General features: G+C 48.1%; 7 protein-coding genes across 7 annotated transcripts; 3 read left to right on the top strand and 4 right to left on the bottom strand.

The window, feature by feature from the left end:
• Positions 1-103: 103 nt before the first annotated feature.
• On the bottom strand, positions 104-679 carry N7529_006517 (uncharacterized protein; the record flags this gene model as incomplete). Its single annotated transcript, XM_057242044.1, has 1 exon — positions 104-679. The coding sequence occupies one exon, from the start codon at positions 677-679 to the stop codon at positions 104-106; it is 576 nt and encodes a 191-aa protein (XP_057097403.1).
• Positions 680-1083: 404 nt separating this feature from the next.
• Positions 1084-2281, top strand: N7529_006516 (MBL fold metallo-hydrolase; the record flags this gene model as incomplete). The annotated part of the gene is made up of 4 exons (XM_057242043.1): positions 1084-1302; positions 1363-1510; positions 1571-1936; positions 1989-2281. The coding sequence occupies 4 exons, from the start codon at positions 1084-1086 to the stop codon at positions 2279-2281; spliced, it is 1026 nt and encodes a 341-aa protein (XP_057097402.1).
• A 10627-nt stretch (positions 2282-12908) lies between these two features.
• On the top strand, positions 12909-15944 carry N7529_006515 (uncharacterized protein; the record flags this gene model as incomplete). Its single annotated transcript, XM_057242042.1, has 3 exons — positions 12909-13305; positions 13367-14718; positions 14775-15944. 3 exons carry the CDS (start codon positions 12909-12911, stop codon positions 15942-15944), a joined length of 2919 nt encoding a protein of 972 aa, XP_057097401.1.
• A 794-nt stretch (positions 15945-16738) lies between these two features.
• Positions 16739-18043, top strand: N7529_006514 (putative pectin methylesterase; the record flags this gene model as incomplete). The annotated part of the gene is made up of 2 exons (XM_057242041.1): positions 16739-17359; positions 17471-18043. 2 exons carry the CDS (start codon positions 16739-16741, stop codon positions 18041-18043), a joined length of 1194 nt encoding a protein of 397 aa, XP_057097400.1.
• Positions 18044-18219: 176 nt separating this feature from the next.
• On the bottom strand, positions 18220-18711 carry N7529_006513 (uncharacterized protein; the record flags this gene model as incomplete). Its single annotated transcript, XM_057242040.1, has 1 exon — positions 18220-18711. One exon carries the CDS (start codon positions 18709-18711, stop codon positions 18220-18222), a length of 492 nt encoding a protein of 163 aa, XP_057097399.1.
• Positions 18712-19184: 473 nt separating this feature from the next.
• Positions 19185-20105, bottom strand: N7529_006512 (transcription elongation factor DST1; the record flags this gene model as incomplete). Its single annotated transcript, XM_057242039.1, has 1 exon — positions 19185-20105. One exon carries the CDS (start codon positions 20103-20105, stop codon positions 19185-19187), a length of 921 nt encoding a protein of 306 aa, XP_057097398.1.
• Positions 20106-21245: 1140 nt separating this feature from the next.
• Positions 21246-22502, bottom strand: N7529_006511 (GTPase-activating protein RNA1; the record flags this gene model as incomplete). The annotated part of the gene is made up of 1 exon (XM_057242038.1): positions 21246-22502. One exon carries the CDS (start codon positions 22500-22502, stop codon positions 21246-21248), a length of 1257 nt encoding a protein of 418 aa, XP_057097397.1.
• Positions 22503-22638: the final 136 nt, after the last annotated feature.

Raw genomic sequence — 22638 nt, 5'->3', positions numbered from 1 at the left:
ATATATTGCAATTCTGTTTTATATAGCGATATGTATATTGTCAACAAATATAGTTAGAGTCATAGATTATCTTATGTACAATTGGGTGTTTTTTGAACATTATTCACAACTCGTCATGATCGAATGGCCCCAATGTATCGCACACCTTAGCATAATCTCTCATGTTTTGAGGAATTATCTCTTCCCACAGCTCATCGCCTTCTAAGAATGTGAGTTGTTCCTTGCAAGCTTCGTTAGAAGCCATTGGGATCAAAGTTGGGAGATGCTTGATCGAAGCCTTGAGAAAATTGCGCTTGAAGCAGTTTCCGAACTCAGCCAAGGTCTTTTCATCTGAGCAAATATGTATCCCACCACCTAGCATTGGTCCACAGCGTTCCTTGATAGTAAGTGCGACATCGTCGCCCATCTTCAATAGTGCCTCTTCCTTGTGGGGGACGTTCATGCGGTGCATCAAACTGCGCACAGCGGGGACGAAAGTGTTATTGCGCGTCCAGAGATCCCAGTGAGGAACAGTCGGTTGACATCCAGCGGAGCAAATTTCACTCTGGAATTTATCGAAGAGATGGCCGGGTCGGCCGACAAGTGCGGAGACGACTTTGAAGCATGATGCGCCAATCGCTGTAGCGGGGGAAACGAGGATGACGAGGACAAGAATAAGGCGATCGAGGGAAAGACGCATTGCGAAGGTTATCAAAGATTGTACAATATTGTACTCCGCGTACAATGTGAAAAGTTGGAGAAGATCAACTAAAATCGTAATCCTCTCAGGGGGTAGAAGAGCTGAATGTGATTGACCCCCGCATTATTTTGTGGAGAAAAAGGAAAAGAGGACTCTCTGCCATTTTCCACTCTTACACTCCGGGACCACCATCAATATATTGTATACGAGCAATACCAACAATGAATCCACTCGATCCTTCTTATGATCCTTTTATTGGGTATTTCTTTCTTATATGCTTTTGACGTTGACTAGCAACTAGGCTGTGTTGTCGTCAGCATCCGTAATATGCGAGCTGGCAAGTATATAAAGCCCAGGGCTGACCTGAGTGTTGTCAATATAGTGAAGACTCTGAACTCCCCATCATGCACCTAAAAGAAGTCGACACTCTTGAGGCTATTGTCATTATTGACAATGAATTGGACCCGCTATCTCCCCCGGCCCCAGACACAGTGCAGATCTCAGGAAACCTGGGAACCATTGCTATGGGTTCGCTCCATAAGGTGACAGATCGGGGAGAAGCCTGTGGGGAACTCTGGCTAGAAGACGTGTGCTGTGCAGCGCATGGGCTGTCTATTCTTGTGGTAAGGTGATTTCGATTCTGAAATCTCAATGTAGGCTTATGTTAAGCCCGCCTCATACAGACAGCCACCAAAGGTGACGAGAAACATGCTATTCTCTTCGATGCTGGTCCTGAAGAGAAGGCCTGGGAGAGAAACGTAAAACGGCTGCGGTCAGATATCTCATCTGTCGAAGTGATCCAGCTATCACACTGGCATCGAGATCACTCAGGTTCGTGCTCATGAAAGAGATAACATGGTCGTACGTTTCTAGTTTCTGACACATATATAGGTGGTCTTCTACGAGCAATTCGCATGATAAAAGACGCCAAGCAAGCTGAAGGCCGCTCTGAGGACCTCGTCGTAGACTTGCACCCAGACCGACCAGCCTACCGAGGCATTGCTCTACCTGAGCGCATAATCTCACTTGAGGCCGACCCTGAATTCGAGGAGATGACAGGCGCGGGCGCAGTAGTTGATAAACAAAGCAAGCCACATACTGTACTTGATGACTTTTTTCTTGTCTCTGGAGAAATTCCACGAGTGACGCCATACGAAACAGGCCTCAAGTATGCAGTGCGATATGATCCAAAGGAAAATGAATGGTACTCCGACGAGCTGATTCAAGATGAACGTTCCCTCATCTGCAATCTCAAAGGTAAAGTAGCTTTGAAGGCCCTCTCATGTCTGATCGTACTGACATGCTCTAGGCAAAGGACTCGTGATTTTCACAGGATGCAGCCACGCTGGTGTAGTCAACACCACAAAACACGCATTGGATTTGACAGGTGGGAAATTACCTGTTCATGCAGTGGTTGGCGGGTTCCATCTCGCCCAGAGCGAGGCAGATCAGATTGAAAAGACGGTAGCCGACCTCAAACGACTCGATCCTGCCGTGCTGATGCCCGGTCACTGTTCGGGCTGGCGAGCAAAATTTGCCATTGAGAAACATATGCCCGGATCATTGGTTCCATGCACTGTTGGGTCGAAGATCACCTTCTGATTGGGGTCGTGTTGGTATCGCCTGGAACAGTGATGATTCTTAAACATGTTCCTTGCAGTTTCGTGTTTCCACGTGTATGCAGGGTCATGCGAAACTGCATGGCCCGCGTCGCTCAGAGCAACAGCTCAACTCAAGGGGGTAGGTATTTCGTCATTTGTCCTCAGCACCGACTGCGCTCTTTTCTCATTCCGATTATCTGACTTCACTCTATCTCCTTGCTGCATTTCTATGCGATCGGGAGAATGCGGGAGAGATATAGATGCCTGAGTCTGGGCTCGTGATGGCAATGATAGCAATACCAGCAATGATACATTTTTTAGACGGTCTGACGACACACCTCAATATGACTTGATCATCACCATTCTATGCACTTCCTTCATATATTTTTACCGCTCTTTTCTATGTCTATGTTCACATTATTGTAGCCTTTTCATTACGCTTCTATCGTGAGTATATAGCGGCTAATCAGGGCCTGGTATTGTGGCAGCGCCATACCCTCAATATGGCCTGGCTGCTTCAATACCTTTTAGGCACAATGTGATACTTCCCAGCTTGTACCTTAATAACATTGGAACGGGCTTTATATGTCGCGAGACATTGAGCTATGCCACTGTTCAACCCGTCAATAGCTCTAGCATCTCTAACAATATTGGCAAAATAAATGCCATATATATTTTCACATGGCGATGTTCACTAAATCCACTAACGACTTTGTCGATAAACGTCCAGTAGAAGGCTCTCTTTGTTGGTATTGGTGTGAAGTGGAAACGACATGATATATATCCAACACCTGCGGCTCTCATGATACTCGCTTCAAGTCATCTACCTAGGATGAATACCCATGGACCCATTGCATGAGTTGCAGGTATATTCTGCATCTTCGAAAACCAATACCCGAGCCAACAGGTCAATTATATACACTTATCATATCTAGCTTTGTGCTTTGCCTCGAGCATGGTAGTTTCTATGCTTTCTGGATACCTAGGCATCTTTGATCATACGACGGTTGCACATCCAACCTTGGTTTCAATATAGCTCTATTGTTCATCCATCGATTCAACGCAGGCCTATGATGTGATATTGCATTATTACATTTACCCTAAGCATGAATCCTGGACCAATGAAAACGACGACGCGGCAAGATCTATATTTTCAACTCTAAACTCACCCGGCCTGGATGGCTATCTAGAAGCGTCTGATACTCAAGATACCAACAAAGGTACAGTGTAACCAGCAGGTACACCCACGCTCAACGCTGATATCAGCTGGACGGAACCTCTCCGTTTTGCATCATCCTACGGAGCCAAGATTCCTCGGAAGTGCAATATCTACCGAATTTGCAACAAAGAGCCAGGTGACTGGGCAAACACCAGCCGTCTTGGCCACAGGAAATTTCTCACCGTCAAAGTCAGCAAAAGCATCCATGGATGCTTACAGACACATTGGCGTCAACATCGATGAATCTAAACGCACCCCTGACAGCAGCATAGTTCCCTCACAGGAAACACCTCTGAGAATATGCACACCCCTAGATTACATGCAGTTAGTTGCAAAGTGTGTTAACTAGTCATTTAGAGCAAAAGCACGCACACTGCCCCCGCCAAGATGCAAGCACAACAAGCATTACACCAAAAACCCTTGCGCCTGCTGCTTCCCTCTCCTCTCCACCCCGCCCCCCGATCACCGAAGACCGAATGCATAATGATCTCACGCCGATTCGATGGCAAAAAAAAGGGGGGCTGGCTAGAGATCAAATGCTCGCCAAGACGATAATCAGGAAGGGATGGACGTCACGTCTTGGCATCGGTGGACAGGTACCAAAATGAGGGCGATCAGCAGATCAAGGGAGGGCGTTAGCATTTTCTCGCGACTATAAACGATACTTTACATCATGCAATGACTTTACCGTCGCACACATGTCCCGATGCCAAGAATCCACCTTCCAATAGCGTCGGGTTGGGCTATTGAGGAAGACACTGGGCGCCAAGAGTGATTGTCCGGAGGAAACAGGGATGATTTGCGCGCTTTGATTTTTGAGACCTGCCGATTCTCCCTTACAACGTTGTACTATAGTATGGCCTTTTGCTATCCGAACACTCATGTGATTTATGGAATTTTCCTTATGGGGTAAATCTGATTCACGATGTATGTCATCCTTTCCGACTAACAGTCAAGACCCGCGATGAGAACATAGATGAAGTCGATCATCATTCCCTTTCCAACATCAGTATCTCATAATTTGGCAATGCCCAGTGCCCGTATTGCCTCGCCAAGAAAACCTAGTAGAATGCAGTGCTGAAACTTGTGCATTATTGAAACCCCCCTCTCTTTTGGTGTTTTCTTGCTGGATCTTGGCTTGCTTGTCTATCGTCGATCATGAAGTTTATTCCCGCATATGTGCCAGAAATACTGCATCATCCATCCACTCACAACGACAATTGCTATCTATAGACAGTATTTCCGCTGCACAGTAGGCAGCATGGCGATCCTTTGTACATGTTGTATCCCCCTGCGAATTTATCCCTGCCTTTCTTGGCATGCCCGGACAAGGTATCCTAGGCCTGACTTGACTGGCTGGCAGGACTCAAGTATCTATACAATATTGTACGGGTACCTGTAGGTCTGGAACACAATTCAATCGAGACAATATCTGTCCCGGGATGCAATTATTGACCCCCACCCCCAAGATTTACAGTTGGCACCGGCACTGGAAATCCGGAGATTTGTAATGGTGGCTATGCAGCTCTGCAGACGCACTGGCAATAAGGTGCATACTACGGGATAGGTATCTCGTAGCCTGCCAGGCAGTCTCATATTCCCTTCTAACAATAGTAACAAAACAATAAGAGCGACATTCTCTACATCCAAATCGTCACACTCGCATCATGATGTCCTCTATTGTTGGAGAAACTGGGATGAATCGAGGATCGTGAACACCGCCGATCACCTTTGTCCGAGTGGCAGTGACCAGTAGCCCGAACTTGAATCCTGTAAAATTGGCTTCAGAGGAATCACCGAAACCGTATGCAGCCCGCACCTTGTTTTAGATTTCACCAACATAAAACAGCCAAGCGGAAAAGCAATAGTTATATGATCAGTTAGTACTCCGTACATTTACTTCGACGCGGATAGGGTGCGTGTGGATTGGAAGTCCAACCGCTTTTACGCACAGGGTAATTCGGGCTACCTACCTCATAACATATGATACAGAGCACAGGACAATACACCATGCTATTATAATGTACAGTAGCCCGGTACTATACCAAAGAGAGTAAGTAGTAGCTATGTACGTGCATAACATATGGGTGCAACATTGTACTTGCGTCACAGAAAGGGGGTAAAAGCATCCAAAATAATAGCATATGGCTCTTGTTATTTTTATAACTGTAGAGAGATCCAACCATCCTCAAGACCGGTTTTGAGCGCGTCAATCCGCCTAGTAAATAGTGATGTGCAACTATTTATGGAGCACCAACAACAAGCACAAACAACTCCCTGCGCAGCATCCCCAGTGTAATGCCACTACCTGCCAGTTGGGATGGTTCGCGTCGAGGAAGTGTGGGGGTTTGTTTGTTCTCCTGTCGATCATGACCTAAATGGGGAGACTAAACAGCTGGTCTTTGGGGTGTCGGTTTGTTTGGTCTCTCATTTATTATTATTATACGATCGAGTCGCGTCGACGTGTTTGAGATTTAAGTTCAGTAGTTGGGACAGCGTGTTTATTCTTTGCTTGTTTGGGTATCGTAGGACAGACGATGTCATCATTGCTATCTTGAAGGAAGGCATGGAACGATTGCTCATTTCGGGCTTTACATGAGCTACGATCTACCTATGTAGGTATATCATACCCTAGATAGATTGGAATCTTCGCCAAACGCCGACCTTTCAGAGAACGGGATTTGCAGTTATTTCCACCAAAAGGGCAACCCCTGAGGCTAAGAACAGCTGCTCTAGGTAAGACCGGAGGTTGATGTTCGTTCTCTTTTTTTTGCAGCGAACTGTGCGTATTGGGGCGTGTCCCTACGCGATTACTTAGACCTGATCGACACAGGGGTGTACATGCAGCCAAGAGAAAGGGGAAGAAAGCACACGATCTCAACAGGATAAAGGGCACAAAGATCTTGAAAGGCACAAAATCCCTGCAATATTGTACAATGTGTACTCCGTACAATTAGGTGCACAAGTCAATGAGCCGAATTCCGTGAGTAAGGCTAAGATAACGCCAATTGATTTTTCCGCTATCACTTCGTGGCGCCTAAAGATAATAGTTCGACAATTCCGCGCATTGATCATATGGTAAGACGGCTATAATATGATCAAACAATCAAACCCAGGACAATTTACCCGGTGTGTCGGCAAAATAGGGCAAATAGACCAGTCAATAGATTGCTTTTTCCTGTAATAAAAACCAGATACCAACAATGGTCAATTAGCGTTAGCAATTACATAGCAATAAAAGTTCTATGTGCTACAGCGTTTACGATAACTAAAATGCAGAATACAATGTCTGGACCAAAGAGCCTGAAACTGACGACGTGCCGAGTTCCCGCGTGCCGCGTAGCCCGAAACGGGTTTCGACGCGGGTTTCGACACGGGATTCCGATACTGACCGAACATGAGTCGGCCAAGGGCCAGACAAAAAGACAGGCCAAGGCCGAGAGGGAAAGAACCGGTAATTCTCAAGTCTGTGGCCCAATAGTGTGTGCGTGGCAACGCTCAATAATCAGAAATAATACCTCGGGTGGGAAATATATTACAATAATCGCATGACAGAACGGGCAGTAGTCTGGAAGCACAGACGGTGCTGTACGGGTCAAGCTTCCGAGGTTGATGACGATTACTGTTCACTGAGTTGTTCAATTTGAATAGCACCATCTACGGAGTACGTTAGAAGAGATGAAGGAGAAAAAAGCGCCCGATAGTCCCGAGCTTTGACCATCTTGTACCTTCCTACCGGGAATGCAGTTAGCGAGGTTATCTCCACTATAGCTCTGGAGATTAAAGAGAGGGATATTTTACACCGATGCAACCCGCCTAACCACGTTCATCGCCATGCGTTAGACACGGGCGCAGAACGGGATCCTCGTTTCAAAACTTTAAAGCGCTGCTGCAGGTGCGGGATCTGGATGGAATCTTTTCCTATATGGGCCATGGGGTGAAGCAATTTCACTACCAAAGGGGCAACTGGAATAGTGTTCAACCCGCGATTTTTTAAGAATATATATTTTTTTGCCTTTTCATTTCTCCATGGGCAGGAATCCTGGGGTGAACAAAGCTGGGATAGCTTGGCGAACCGGGCGTTTGAATCAGAGTTAATCAGAGTTACCTTGGTACTTTTGTTTTGAGATATATTGTGCAGTACCATGTACTGATGGAGCAATTCTAATTGACAATTTCAATTTCTCAAATTAACAGAAGTAGTGCAGTGAGAGGGTACTTCCGTGGACAACTATCAGGAGAAAAATCAGCCCGGGCAATTAATGATGAACCCTTGTCGGTGTAGTGAAAATGAGCTAGAAAGTGACAAAAAATGCCTCACGATCTGAGATCGGCAAAAAGTCCTAGGACACGGCGCCAATACCAGATACAAGATACGAAATACGTGACCTGGGTACGAGAAAGGTAATAAATACATAATTCAAGCAACGATTTGGCAGGCGGGCGATCTTCTAGTGGACCCCTTCACGATGCTCCTCTGGCCCACCGGTGAGGGTTTGATTCAGATGACTAGTGAGCGCAACTGAGGGCGCTGATTGATGGAAGAGAGCTATACCCCATCGCACTAATCCCACTACTGTAGGTACACGGCTTTGCGGTGAAAGCCAAGAGTGTTGGTCTCCGACGCTTGACTAGTAATGGACCAGTAACGATGAAGTAATGCCAACCTATTGTAGTGTGGGATGTCTAAGGTGGATTCAGGGATCTGAATTGGATGGAAATGAATAGATTAGGTTGTGTGTCCTCATCACCACTTTAAGGTGACATTGTATATGTGCAAACTTTCTACTTTTTTCTTAGGGTTTTATATAGAACACGGAATGTCCAACCTTATAGGATAATGACCATTCGGACGGGAATTTTCCAAGGTTGAACGACAAGCTTACTCATCCGAATTCAAGCGCCATGATTGGGTAGATGTAAGGGTAATCTCGCTGTTCGGGGATTAGCCCAAAGGGGAATTTAAATTGTTTCCGGGCGTTACAGTAATAATACTTGCATATTGCTACATATTGGAACATATTGGCATGTGCGGAGGGTTTAGTCTAACAATGGCATAGCGAAAGCGGCAAGATAAGAATCATGACGTGATAGTGTTATTCTTATCATCTAATTATATTCATATGTTTTCAATGTCTTATTTTGTGCAATTGATGCCGATATTCCGAGTCAAAAGAAAAATCAGAAATCAGGGTTAAGAAAAAAGACGCAGTAAGCTGCATTAAACCCATGGAACGGTCCACGGGTTACGGACATGGAAGGCTTCTAGAAAACATCCAGAACACCCTAAAATATATGCTGTACAGTAAAGGACACGCACTGAGAAGGTTGGCTCCACTCCGAAAAATTTCCAATTCGCCGGCGTTTCGGCACCGAGTCCTCCAGTTTTTCTCCATTATTTGGGGCCGGCCTCCAGATTACTCTACACGCAGCACTTCTGATATCAGTAATAGTTTGAACGGCTTTACCGTCTGTGGCAATGGAGCCTCAATTCAACCAGATTTGCCGTTTTCCGTCTCGGTCGAATCCGATTGATGAGGCATTTTGTTGTTCACAATGCGCTCATCCTTGGACTTTTGGACCTCTCCAACGACATTAGCGGCGTGATCGCCCAAAGCCACAAGGATGTACAACGTACATTCGCCGCGCCTTCTATACCTTGTATGCTTTTTCCACGTGTAGAAGGATCCTAGCGACTGCAACACATGCCCGACCGAGGGGAGATGATTAATTTGCACGGATGCTATAGTCTAGTTATTCGTTGGATGTGATGTGTTCATGGGGTCATGTTGTGTAGCTTTCGATGGAATGTCGTACAACTGATTGCCTTTTCCCAGCCCCCTACCATGTACACGCACACCGATCCGACTATTATATTGTACGTCGCGTTATATATCGGAAATTTCTGTACTCCGTAGTGGCCTATGATCAACGGAAATCATAAAAATATACACTTGCAGTACTGAAAACCAAAATCCTCGGGACGTCGAGTTGCCCGGAAATCATGTTTGTACCATCTTGTATATTGTATACATAAATCTGCATAGAATGTATAATCTACTTCCTACAGATATCGCTTTGTCCCACAGAATGATCCACGGGTCGTGGCGTGGGGGAATGGCCCTGCAAAGCAAATTTCCTTTTCTCGATGCTTCGATGATCCAGCCATTTTTTTAAAATTCGATGGGGTCAAGAGAAAGCTCTCCACTTATGCACCTCGGTTTGAATGTTGGAAGGGTCGTGGGCCCGACAGATTTTTTTTCTGATCAGACGAACAAAATGGATCCAAGACACTCTACACAACAACACACCAAAAATTCGGTACAGTGACCTAGGCGGCGTTGAATATACTCCCCAGGATCGTGCACTGCTGCCAGTCAGGCTTGGCTGACGTGGTATTCTCAAAGGCTAAACGGCGAGAATCCCCCGGAATGATCGTAACTCAATTGGACTTTTCTCCCTTCTGTTTTTTTTTTTTTTTTCTTTTCTTTATTGCCTTTGCCTTTGCCTTTTTGCTCGCACGGGGCTGCAGGAGGACGAAGCGTAGTGCTGCGTCGAATAGAGACGACGGATAACTTGGCTCCACCCACGGCCGGTTTCCCGAATAAGTTTGGCCCCAAGAGCTACTCTGTTTTTGTAGCTGTGTTATTAGTTTTATTTGGAGTGAGATGTGGTGATGAGACAGGGGGCTCCAGAGTGACGACAGCGCCGGGAAGAAAGCGGAATTAGGTCTCGTTCTTTTTTTTCCCCCGTAGGAAATCGTAACAGAGCGGCTACGACCAATTTAGATTCGAAGCCGTAATATTTATTAGGTATCATTATCTTAATCGCCAGTCGGGGGCCCCATAATTCGCTATCGTACTATTGTCTTCAATTGGTTCGCATCGTGAACGGTAACGCCTACCGCGGAAAGCACCGGGCGCGCGCTACATTGGTTGAAGTACATACGAGACGGGAAGCAAAGAAAGCCAATGTGAATATGTAAATCGCAATACAAATGTTTGAAATTGAGCTATATCGTGCATCTAGACTAGACTCGATGAATAAAAATCACTTTGTCTAGATCGCGTAGACTCGGGATGCCAGGACATTCGGACTTTCTCTCCCGCACTACTCACTCACCCCCAACGGCTCGTGCACGATCAATTCTGGGAAACCCCAGCCCTGAGGAGATTGATCCTCTGGGGAATTGCCAAGGGAACTCACCGGAAAGCCGGGGTGCATCGTCTAAAGAATGGACAAAAGACTGACTTGCCAAGGGGTTCGTGATTGATTGTGATTTGACTGGCCTAGCTAAGTCCATGGCTATACTTTTTATTTGCTACGCTGTGATTCGAAAGTGAAGAGTCCATCCAATCGCATCCAGGCTTATTATGCGTAAGGAAGCTTGATGGCGGATGGAGGGTTCGGTCGCGGATCACCCCAATGATATGTATTCGTTCAGCATCGGCATACGGGGAACGGTCTACTTGCATCGCGAACTAGGATTGTTCCTTGTTAAACCAAAGGTAGCTGGTGGTCATGCACACCATCAGACGATCAATGAATAAATTGGCCGGAGCAATGATGATAGTCTCATAGCGATAATCAGAATTTACAATTATGATCACGATTGGAATAGCTTGTTTGTGCTGGTGCTGGTCTTAGCATGTGGATTGTGGAGGATTGGGAATAGTTTCATTTCAGCGTCTCTCGGCCAACTTCCTGATTCCTTTTCCCTCATATGTGATACAACCCTTGCAATTCGTGAAGCGCAGCTATATCAGAGTCGGGAACAGCACGCCGATCAACGCGATGAAATCATCGGCCGGTGTCTGCACCCGGTGATTCGATCAAAGCCGACTAGGAGTTGTTAGTTAGCGGGGACTTTGACGGCCATCGTAGCCAGTGAGGATCGCCGAATTAAATGACGCTTCTGGGGACGCTCTCCACGAGGCCAGGGGGAAAAGAGCGAGGGCAAAGATCAGCCATGGTAGTAAGATACGAAGGAGGCAGCTTCGGCGAGGGACGTGGCATAAAGAAAAGTGCGTATTGATAACAGAAAGAAAATGTCAAGCGATGACATAAGTGTAATCTATTTTTTTAATTCTGTTTTTCGTTACGCGGGTATTCGGTATGCCTCAGCATTGGCATACATTGTACAGATATGAGAAAAAAAATCTCAATCTGCCGCTTCCGGACCCCTTGCTATGTTTAAAATGGTTCGGGTGTGACGGCCATGCGATATTGTCGTCACCATAGGCACAGTGCCATTTTGTCTTTCTTATTGTGACTTTGAAGAAGCTGCACTCGGCAGAAGTAGTAAAGAGTGAAAAGAAGTGTAGGGTAATTGAAATCCGTATTCGTATTAATCTAACCGTAAGGGCAATCGATATCTCCTCAGGCCATGTCACTCAATACAGGAACATTCTCCTGCAAGGGCATTGTTGTCTATTGTGTTTGCCATGCCATGAATTCTCCGCGCACCTAGCATACATAGAGCTAGATCATACTAATGCTAATCGTCAATCGCAATAACTTCAACTTGCAATTTCAATCTCATTTGGTCTTTTTTCTTTCTCTTTCTCTGTTGGCTCCAGGGCTCTCTTGGTAAAGACTATTACTCCCCAGATACAAAAATCGCGCATAGTTAGAGCCTGGGGCACTCGGCTAAGGTCTAAAAACTGTTTCGTAAATGGTACCAGCTCATACGAAATCTTTGTCTGTGGCCAACTCGGCAGACCAGTGCCGGTCGCACTTAGCTATGAAAATGGGTATTGGTCTCGGTATTAGTGTCGGTATTGTGTTTTCATACTAGACTGAAAGCGGGAGGCCCCACCTAATGCTATGCGTATTGGAGATCTCTGAGTGGCTGCAGCCGGTTATCCGGTTGGGGCTTTCTTGGTAGGGCAAGGGGCAAAATTTGGTAAAACCAAGAAAACAATAGAATCTAACCTGTTTAGGTAAGATAAAATATCAAAATGAAAAAATACAGAAAAAAAAAGAAAACCAAAAAAAATAAGTCAAGCGGGTCTACAGTAGTACCTTGACTATACCTTCCCCAGCAACCATACTCAAAAGTATTTCCCCCCAAGAAGAACAAACACGGGATTTTGGTCCAAAATACCTCTCCTTCCCTATTTTAATCAATTCCATTTAATTTTATTTTAATTCCCAGCTCTTCAATTTTTTCAATTTTTCAATTTTATTTTATTTCCCTCACTCTTTTCGTTATCCACTAGCCCACTCCGGTTCCTTCTTTCTGACCCCCCCGTAATCCATTATAAAACACGTCCTTCCTTCACTCTTTTCAATTTTTTCCTTTCCTTCTCTCTTACATAGGATCGATTCCGACTCTGTCATTCCTGTCATCTCGTTGTGTATACTCATATCGTTGGGTTCCTAGGCCGTGTGAGCCAAAGCAACAACAATGGCGGAGCGGAGAATTTCCTATGCTGTTGACGTCGAAAATGGCGAACGTCACAACCGTGAAGCTGGTGAGGAGTCTAACCTCGATGAGTACTCTGCCCTCAACCGCTACATCTCGACTGCTCGCGACAACCGCCGTGGCTCTACCTCGAGCGCCGGTGCTCTGAGCTCTGGTGAGGAGAAGAAGAAGAAGTGGTGGCAGTTTGGCGGCAAGTCCGACGGTGTCTCCGATGGCTTCGTCACTCCCGATGAGTGGCTCGAGACCGACCTCCGTTCTGGTCTCTCCTCCAGCGACATCGAGCCTCGTCGCAAGAAGACCGGCTGGAACGAGCTGGTTACTGAGAAGACCAACATCTTCATTCAGTTCATTGGTTACTTCCGTGGTCCTATTCTCTATGGTAAGCCACACTAACAATGAAAATGGCATGAATTGAACTAACAATCATCTGTTTTTCTTAGTTATGGAACTTGCTGTCCTCCTCGCTGCCGGTCTGCGTGACTGGATCGATCTTGGTGTCATCTGTGGTATTCTTCTGCTCAACGCTCTCGTCGGTTGGTACCAGGAGAAGCAGGCTGCCGATGTCGTTGCTTCTCTCAAGGGTGATATTGCTATGCGTGCTCTCGTTGTCCGTAACGGCCAGGAGGAGGAGATCCTCGCTCGTGAGCTCGTTGCTGGTGATATTGTTATCGTCGAGGAGGGTACCGTTATCCCTGCCGATGTCCGCCTGATTTGCGACTACAGCAAGCCCGAGATGTTCGATGCCTACAAGGAGTACCTCGCCAACGCCAACTCTGATGATCTCAAGGAGAAGCACGGTGATGATGACGATGATGAGGGTGAGGTTCACCAAGGTGTTTCTCTCATTGCTTGTGATCAGTCTGCCATCACTGGTGAGTCTCTCGCTGTCGACAAGTACATGGCCGATGTCTGTTACTACACCACTGGTTGCAAGCGTGGTAAGGCTTACGGTATCGTCACTGCTACCGCTCGTCACTCCTTCGTCGGCCGCACTGCCGCTCTTGTCCAGGGTGCCTCCGACTCCGGTCACTTCAAGCAGGTCATGGACAACATTGGTACCTCTCTGCTCGTTCTCGTCATGTTCTGGATTCTGGCCGCCTGGATTGGTGGATTCTTCCGTCACTTGAAGATTGCCACCCCCGAGGACAACGACAACAACTTGCTCCACTACACTCTGATTCTCCTGATTATCGGTGTTCCCGTCGGTCTCCCCGTTGTCACCACCACCACTCTCGCCGTCGGTGCCGCCTACCTTGCTGAGCAGAAGGCTATTGTCCAGAAGCTTACCGCTATTGAGTCCCTCGCTGGTGTCGACGTTCTTTGCTCCGACAAGACTGGTACCCTCACTGCTAACCAGCTTTCCATCCGCGAGCCCTTCGTCTCTGAGGGTGTCGATGTCAACTGGATGATGGCCGTCGCTGCTATTGCCTCTTCCCACAACATCAAGAACCTCGACCCCATTGACAAGGTCACTGTCCTTACTCTCCGTCGTTACCCCAAGGCCCGTGAGATTCTCGCCCGCAACTGGGTTACCGAGAAGTACACTCCTTTCGATCCCGTCTCCAAGCGTATCCAGACTGTCTGCACTTGCGATGGTGTCCGCTACATCTGCTCCAAGGGTGCCCCCAAGGCTATCCTCAACATGTCCCAGTGCTCCGAGGAGGAGGCCAAGCTCTACCGTGAGAAGGCTTCCGAGTTCGCTCGTCGTGGTTTCCGTTCTCTCGGTGTTGCCGTCCAGAAGGAGGGTGAGCCTTGGCAGCTTCTGGGCATGTACCCTATGTTCGATCCCCCCGTGAGGATACCGCCCACACCATCGCTGAGGCCCAGGTTCTCGGTCTCTCCGTCAAGATGCTTACTGGTGATGCCATCGCTATTGCCAAGGAAACTTGCAAGATGCTTGCTCTCGGTACCAAGGTTTACGACTCTGAGCGTCTGATCCACGGTGGTCTTGCTGGTTCCGCCCAGTACGATCTCGTTGAGAAGGCTGATGGTTTCGCTGAGGTTTTCCCCGAACACAAGTACCAGGTCGTGGAGATGCTCCAGCAGCGTGGTCACTTGACTGCCATGACTGGTGACGGTGTCAACGATGCTCCCTCTCTCAAGAAGGCCGATTGTGGTATTGCCGTTGAGGGTTCCACTGAGGCCGCCCAGGCCGCCGCCGATATTGTCTTCCTCGCCCCCGGTCTCTCCACCATTGTCGATGCTATCAAGCTTGCCCGCCAGATTTTCCAGCGCATGAAGGCTTACATCCAGTACCGTATTGCTCTGTGTCTTCACCTCGAGATCTACCTGGTTACTTCCATGATCATCATCGACGAGACTGTTGACTCTTCCCTGATTGTCTTCATCGCTCTGTTCGCTGATCTTGCTACCATTGCCGTCGCCTACGATAACGCTCACTTCGAAGCTCGCCCCGTCGAGTGGCAGTTGCCTAAGATCTGGGTTATTTCCGTCGTCCTTGGAGTTATGCTTGCTGCCGCTACCTGGATCATTCGTGGTACTCTCTTCCTTGCGAACGGTGGTATTATCCAGAACTTCGGTTCTCCCCAGGAGATTCTCTTCCTCGAGATCGCTCTTACTGAGAACTGGCTCATCTTCGTTACCCGTGGTGGAAAGACCTGGCCATCGTGGCAGTTGGTTATTGCCATCTTCATCGTCGATGTCCTTGCCACTTTGTTCTGTGTCTTCGGATGGCTCGCTCCCGACTGGAAGCAGACCCACCCCCACGACCCTGCTGGTCCTGGCTTCTCCAAGAACAACGATGTTGACATTGTTACCGTTGTTGTCATCTGGGCCTACTCCATCGGTGTTACTGTCATCATTGCCGTTGTGTACTACCTCCTGACCATCATCCCCGCTCTGGACAACCTCGGCCGCAAGACCCGCTCCAAGGCCGACACCAAGATCGAGAACATGATCGCTCACCTCTCCAAGCTCGCTCTCGAGCACGAGAAGGACTCCGAGGGCAAGTCTCGCTACGTCATCGGTGCCCGCGCCGAGGAGATCGAGGACGAGTAAATGCTCGATTCTTCGCTTTTTTCGACTCGTTACTGATCCGAGCTCTAATTTCTATTCATTTTTCCCCGCGATTACCACACTACGCAATTTGCCGTGCCACCTACTTGGACATGCATGCCGTGGGAATAAAAGAAGGCCTAGTCCCGTCTTTTTTGTTTCCTTTCCCCGTATTATAGACTTTGTGTGTTTCATTTACCCCTTGGCTGTGATTTCCTTTCGAGTTGATAGAGTCAAGTTTTCTTTCTCTACGTGTATGTATGTCGTTAATAGTGGCACTTAGTCAATCTAAGGGATTCTAATAATTTTTCTTCCTTGTAAATTCTAAACCCCCTGTAGATACCTGCACTCCACTCTGCATTCTTCGACTGTCTCATCCAGTTATCTGAAAATCTCGTGCCCTGGAGTCCCATCTTTACCCCTGTCAATTGCGGCACCCTTGTATCCCTCGCCTCGGCCGCTGACAGGTGGAAGCCAATTCTCCGTTCCCCTGACCCGATTACTTTCCCCGGACGATTTATCGCCATGCGGGGACAAGCTTTTCCGCGAGACTCCATATCGCTGCTCCCTATACGAATATGGCATAATGTAGTCAGTCAATTGGCTTCTCCGCCCACTCGGAGATACGATTCATCTATGGATTAGTCTTTGATTGGGCGAGATGAGTATTCTAATTTTCCGTCTTGTGCTGCAATGTACATGCAACTGACAAGACCCCTCTTCGAGGCCTTGTATAAAAGATGGAAACCAGCCATTCTTTTATACGTCACTGGAAGTGAGCACATCCAACAAGCACTATGCTTCGGCTATACTTCCTCTCCCTCCTAAGCCTGCTGCTGCATGCAGTAGGCACCCGCAGCGCCGCTGTGCAACATGTGTCGAGACAAGAATGCCAGTCTAAAGGCACCCACTGTCCTTCCGGAACAATCATCGTCAGTGCCTCTGACAAGCGCGCCAACTACCCCACCATCCAAGGCGCCATCGACTCTCTGCCTGATGATACAAGCTCCCACACAATTCTCATTCTAGCAGGCAACTATACAGAGCAGCTCAATGTCACCCGCTCAGGGCCAGTTACTCTTCTTGGCCAAACGGCCGCTTCCAAAGATGCAACCCGCAACCGTGTGCGCATCATCTGGGCTGCTGCCAACAAGGACAACACAGGCCAAAGCGTGGACAATGTCTACTCCAGCGTCCTTGTTGTAGCACCCACTCTGGAATCAAGCCTGACTGGCTCCGGTACCACAGGCTATGCAGTGCCTGCTGATACGCCCTTCGGCAATACCGACTTCCGCGCCTACAATATCGACTTCGACAATATCTGGGCCGATTACTCAGATGGGCCGGCTCACGCACTGAGTTTCTCACGCGCTAACGGTGGCTTTTACTACTGTGGATTTTATTCCTATCAGGACACTGTACGTTCAAACGGATCCAAATGCGATGCGAGTGCAAGCTCGTAATTTCGCATTCGTATTCGCACCTACCATATCAAGCCCCGTTTTACTAACAACACCTTCCCTATACAGGTCTACGTAGGCAAACTCGGCAATGCCTACTTCTACAAAAGCATCATCGCAGGCCAAACAGACTTCCTGTATGGTTTCGGTACCGCCTGGATTCAGTCTAGCGATGTCCAACTCCGTGGCTGCGGCGGCGGGATAACTGCCTGGAAGGGTACGAACACGACCTTCACGAACAAATACGGCGTGTACATCGTGGATTCGAATGTGCACGCGGCAAACGCCTCCGTCGCTCCGGATATCAAGGGCAAGTGTGCGCTTGGCAGGCCGTGGAATAGCCAGCACCGGTCTATCTTTGCGCGCTCTTACGAGGATGGCAGTATTGAGCCGAGTGGATACATTGATTGGGTTGTTTCTGGTGTTGCAAGATTCGAGGAAGGAGTTACTCTCATGGCGGAGTATCAGGCGTATGGACCTGGATTTAATGCTACTGGGCGTGCTGAAGGCGGTGTTACTACTGTTCTCAAGAAGAAGGCGTATGAGGCGTATAGTACACCGCAGAAGGTTTTCCAAAACCAGGAGGGTGTCTTTGGGGACACGAAATGGATTGATTGGGATACTGTCAAGGCTGGGAATTGAGAGAGGCTTTGGTTTTTGTTTGGTACCGGACTGTAGTCCAATTGAAGAAAATCATCAATTGATGTTTCGAGGGACACTGAGTCCACCCCCAAGCGTCTCATCATTTTTGTTCATTGCCACGCCATTGTCAAGACCATCATAGATTGATTCTCTCACCATTATGCTCCTTCGCGTATTCAGACTTCACGCAATTTGTCCAGCTTACCCAAGCTGGCGAGATATGCAGCTCCCGTATCTGCCCAGACTTGATATTCGCTGACTTTCAAACAACCTTTCTTCTCTGGATCATCGCTTACATCCTCAGCAAGCTTGATCCGATAGGCAAATGTCTCACTCCAAGCTTGTCGTGTCTTCTTCCAGATGAACGTTGCTGTGCCGCGTAGTGCAACGGACATGCAGCTCTCGTCGATGACCCAGTTCTCTTCAGACTCGAATGCCATATTCTTGATCTCAAGATGGGTAGAGAGTAGGTTAAAATAGGTTGATATGCCCTCTTGGCCAGTAAACGAACGGCCTACAAAAGGAGCCAATTGTGGGAGACCGTGCTCATAGGCTACTGGCTTCGGGCTGGTTGTAAAAGCCGAGGAGAACTGATTGGGAATATTGGGGTCTGGATTTGTTAGGACCTGGAGGAGGGTTTGAATTGGTTCTAGAAGTTGGCGTGTCATGTTCGCTTGCTTTTGTACAAGAGGTATTGGCGTAGGAGTAGTAAGAGGTTGGATTCGAAGATTTACATTGAGATGAAGATCTAAGCAAGGAAGTTTCTAGTCAGATATCTCCGACGTGGCCCTGAAGCTGAGACGAAGATTCTGATATAACTATGACGTTTTTCTTCATGGATGACATAATCGAACATAAGAATGGTACATTCATAAATTGGCTGACGAATGATCAATCCGAATGGGATATCTGATTTTCATAGATCATTGGTTGATGTCTTTGAGCTTTGCACGTGAAGAGCAATTGATGTAGAAAAGAAATACCCTTCAAAATCCGCAGAAAAACTCCGTGCCAAGTCTCAGTTGAGTTAGATGGCACAAATAAAAAAGGTAGACAGAAAAGGGGGAGAAAGGAAAGAGAAAACACCGAGTCCCAGAAAATAATACAAATCTCCTTTTAAAGAGTTCTCCATCTCCCAAGCTTACTGCCGCCAAGACTTGCCGCAGTTCGTGCACGTACAGAAGAGAGTCATCGGTTCATCAGCAGCACGGGTTTGGGCTTCGGTATAGGTAACTTCCCGCTTGCCACACTTGCCGCATTGCAATGTCTTACTGATACTGCGCTCGGCCTTGGCAACCATTGCCTTGTCCATGTTCTCCTTCTGGATCTTAGCGTCTGCTTCACGCTGCTCGACAGAGCGGAGCTCATCATGAGACATGCGCACAAAATCATCTGGGGCGATCTCTCCCTCAAGAACGCGCACGCGCAGCTTCGGGTTGGACTTGTTCTTCAAGTTTTGGAAGAGACTGCGGATTTTCGTGCGGTATTCCTCCTTTGTTTCTGGTCCCAGGTGCTTGTAGGCAGCGGTCTCAACAGCAATCGCGCGAACAAGAATGGTTTTGGGAGACTCGGTTGAGCCCAGACACAGTCCATCGTACATGAGTCCGGTGCAGCTATCGCGCACCCTGTTCGAGGTATGGTTGACATCTACTCCATCCGCTTTCCATGTGCGCTTGTCGGGAGGCACAGACAACTTCGAAGCCTTGTCTGAGGGCGTGGCACCGGCTGGAGTTGACACCCCCGCACCATTTTGTGCAGGCCGTGGAGAGCCACTCGACCCCCTGCTGGCTGCCGTACCGCCACTTTGCTTTTGCTTGTTGACCTCTGTCCGCCATTTGGATACAATCTCGCTAGAGAGTCGCGCGACTTCGGGAGTTTTGCTTTGCTTGAACTTGTTCACGATGATACCGATGCGCGTCTGACGCAGCAGATCCTCTGTCGCCCGGACACCTGTCTGAATATCCTTGAGAAGGCCCAGAATCACAACTGAAGACTCGTTGGATGTTGCGGCCTTGCCCAAGGCCTTGGCCTTAGCCTCGATCTCTTTGGCATCCATCGCCATGATGTGTGTGGGGTATAACGGTAATACGATCAGAATGGAGAACGAAGCAAATGTAGGAGTAATTTGGAAATTTCAGATGGATCTATAAACCCGAATTGTCAGTAAGTCCTCCCAAATGCTCAGAGTGCAAGGTTTGCAAAAGTGCCGGATGCCGGCGCATTCGAAGGAAACAGAACAAGCACTTGTCTCCTTCGGATAACAGGCCACTGAGCACTCAATGATTTTGTACGAAGCATAGTCATCGAGGTGCCCCGCCATATGTATGGGATACTGTGGGCAGGTGGCATATTGTTGATTTGCACGTGTCCATCTTCTCTCTCTGTCCTCCCCAGGAACTCGAAAAAGAGGCCCCAGAAGTTCAGGGGAAAAAGCGCATGCTGCGATGCTTGCCGTGGCATAAATCATGCTTGAGAGTATTGCAGGCGCGGTGTATGTGGTGAGGGGTGTTTGGCGCGAGCACTCACCTAAAGAAATCCCACGGGTCGCGCCAGGGGTGCTGATGCAAGAGGCTAGCCGTGGCGAAAATAAAGAGTGGAAGGGCGGTAGAAAGAAAGCACCAGGGGTAAAATAAGTGGGAGAGATTGATTTGTTGAACGCAAAGAGTCAACGCGTATTTGATGAGTTGCAGCGACTGAGGTTTGCGCCAAGCCTTGTTTTCCCTTTTCGGAAATTCTCTTCAATACCTACATTCAGTGCTGCTATGAGACAGATTTACATATAAAAACTACAGTTATCCTTTGAACTATGGAGATTTTGCTTGTCCAAGTATGTATTCTATCTATATGGTTGTGTATCCTCCGAAGAAAACACGGGGTTCCATGGCTATGCAAACAGAATGTGGATCAAAGCAAAGGAAATTATGTGCAGCAGCGGTTCATCATCGTAGGTTTGGGGTATAACAAATGGAGGTGTTTTGTGGAAGGAAAAACGTAAGCGTCGTCAGTCAGATCTTCATACCCAGAGCCTGTAAGAGGCTTCAGAGTCGAAAGATGGACCATGAAAAGACAGAACCCTCCAAAGGAGCCGTAGATACGATTTTCTCGGCTGCTGTTGATACCAGAGTCGGATTGACTCCATGATCCGTCTGTGATTGAAAACAGGGACTGATAGAAGTGGTAACTGTTCGACAACTTCAAAGGACTAGATGGCAGTCTTGCCCAGCACATCGGCCAAGGCATCAACATCTTTGTCGTCCTTCTGGGCCACCGTCTCTTCTTCAACCTCGTCAGCCTGCTTGAGATCCTTTTCGGCCTTGGCCTCTTCTTCCTCTTCCTCCTCTTCCTCCTCGTCTTCATCTTCCGAATCCTCTTCTTCGAGCTCATCAAGCTCGTCGACGCCCCAGGTATCCTCAGGGTCTTCATCAGTGCCATGTTCCTCCTGACGAGCCTCCAAGAGTTCGCGCAGGTCGACGATGTTGGGGTCGTCCTCGGAGAAAATGTTGCCATTGAGCTCAACGCGACGCAGGCTAGGAAGTGCGGTCTTGGCAGCATGAGTGAAGTTCTTGACGGCTTCAGCCTTCATTTCGTTGTACTGAAGACGCAGGGTCTGAAGGTTTTGGTTTTTGTTTGCCGCCAAAGCGTTGGCAACCTTCACACCACCGCGGGCAGAGAGGAGACAGTCGCCAACACCGAGCTCGCGCAGCGAGGTCCAAGCCGGTAAAGTATTCGCAAGAGCAGTGGAGCCAATGACGGTGAAAGTGTTGTCCTGCAGATCTAGGACCTCGAGGCCTTTTGCGTGGAAGAGACCTTGGGTCAACAGGTGAGAGATACCCTCCTGGCGAATTCCATTCTGAGTCATCTTGACTGACTTCAGGCCTGCGGAGTGAGCCTTGTAGGCCCGAGCCCATGCCTCCATGCTGCCGTTTTCCAAGCGGTTGCGTCCGCAGACAACGCTCTCTAGCAGATTGACCTTCTTGTCTTCTTTGCGAGCTTCCTCTTTGCGTTCAGCCAACTTGGACAGCGCATCGGCGACCTGGATTCCAGCATAAGGACCAAGTCCGTTGTTGTTCAGGATGAGGTGACGGAGGGGCACATGGCGGGATAGAAAATCGACAAGAGGGGCCGAGGTGTTGAGACCAAAAGCATTGTCATTAAGGTTCACGGTGTGTACTGTGGAGATCTCGAGGATTGCGTTCAATAAAGAAGTTAAAGCGGTAGGAATCTCTGACAGGAGACGACCGGTGAAAATGTCATCGAGGTAGGCGGCTTCAAGGCTCTTTTGGGTCTTGAGGACCTCAGCCAGGCGCTGGCAGGCGCCAATTCCCAGGGTGTTTCCACCGAAACGGATTTCGGTGTAATCAGTGTTATCTACCAATGGTTGGATGTGCGCATTGATATCGTCAGAGCTGTCGAGCTTGAGGACCTTGCCCTCGAGGGAGAAGACCTTAGGAGGGGCCATGGCGGGGTAATTGTTGAGCGGGATGGGATGTTGGAATGAGCAGAGGTAATAAGTGTGAGTTCAATGGCAGGCTAACTCCCTACGGTGAAAAGATCGAAGTAGCCCAAAGACAAAAGAAAAAGACCGAAGCAGTCAG

Source organism: Penicillium soppii (assembly GCF_028829465.1).
Source record: "Penicillium soppii strain IBT 18220 chromosome Unknown utg000005l, whole genome shotgun sequence".
Lineage (NCBI taxonomy): Eukaryota > Fungi > Ascomycota > Eurotiomycetes > Eurotiales > Aspergillaceae > Penicillium > Penicillium soppii.
Note: the sequence above shows the minus strand (reverse complement) of the source record. Positions and strands in the feature narration are given on the sequence as shown.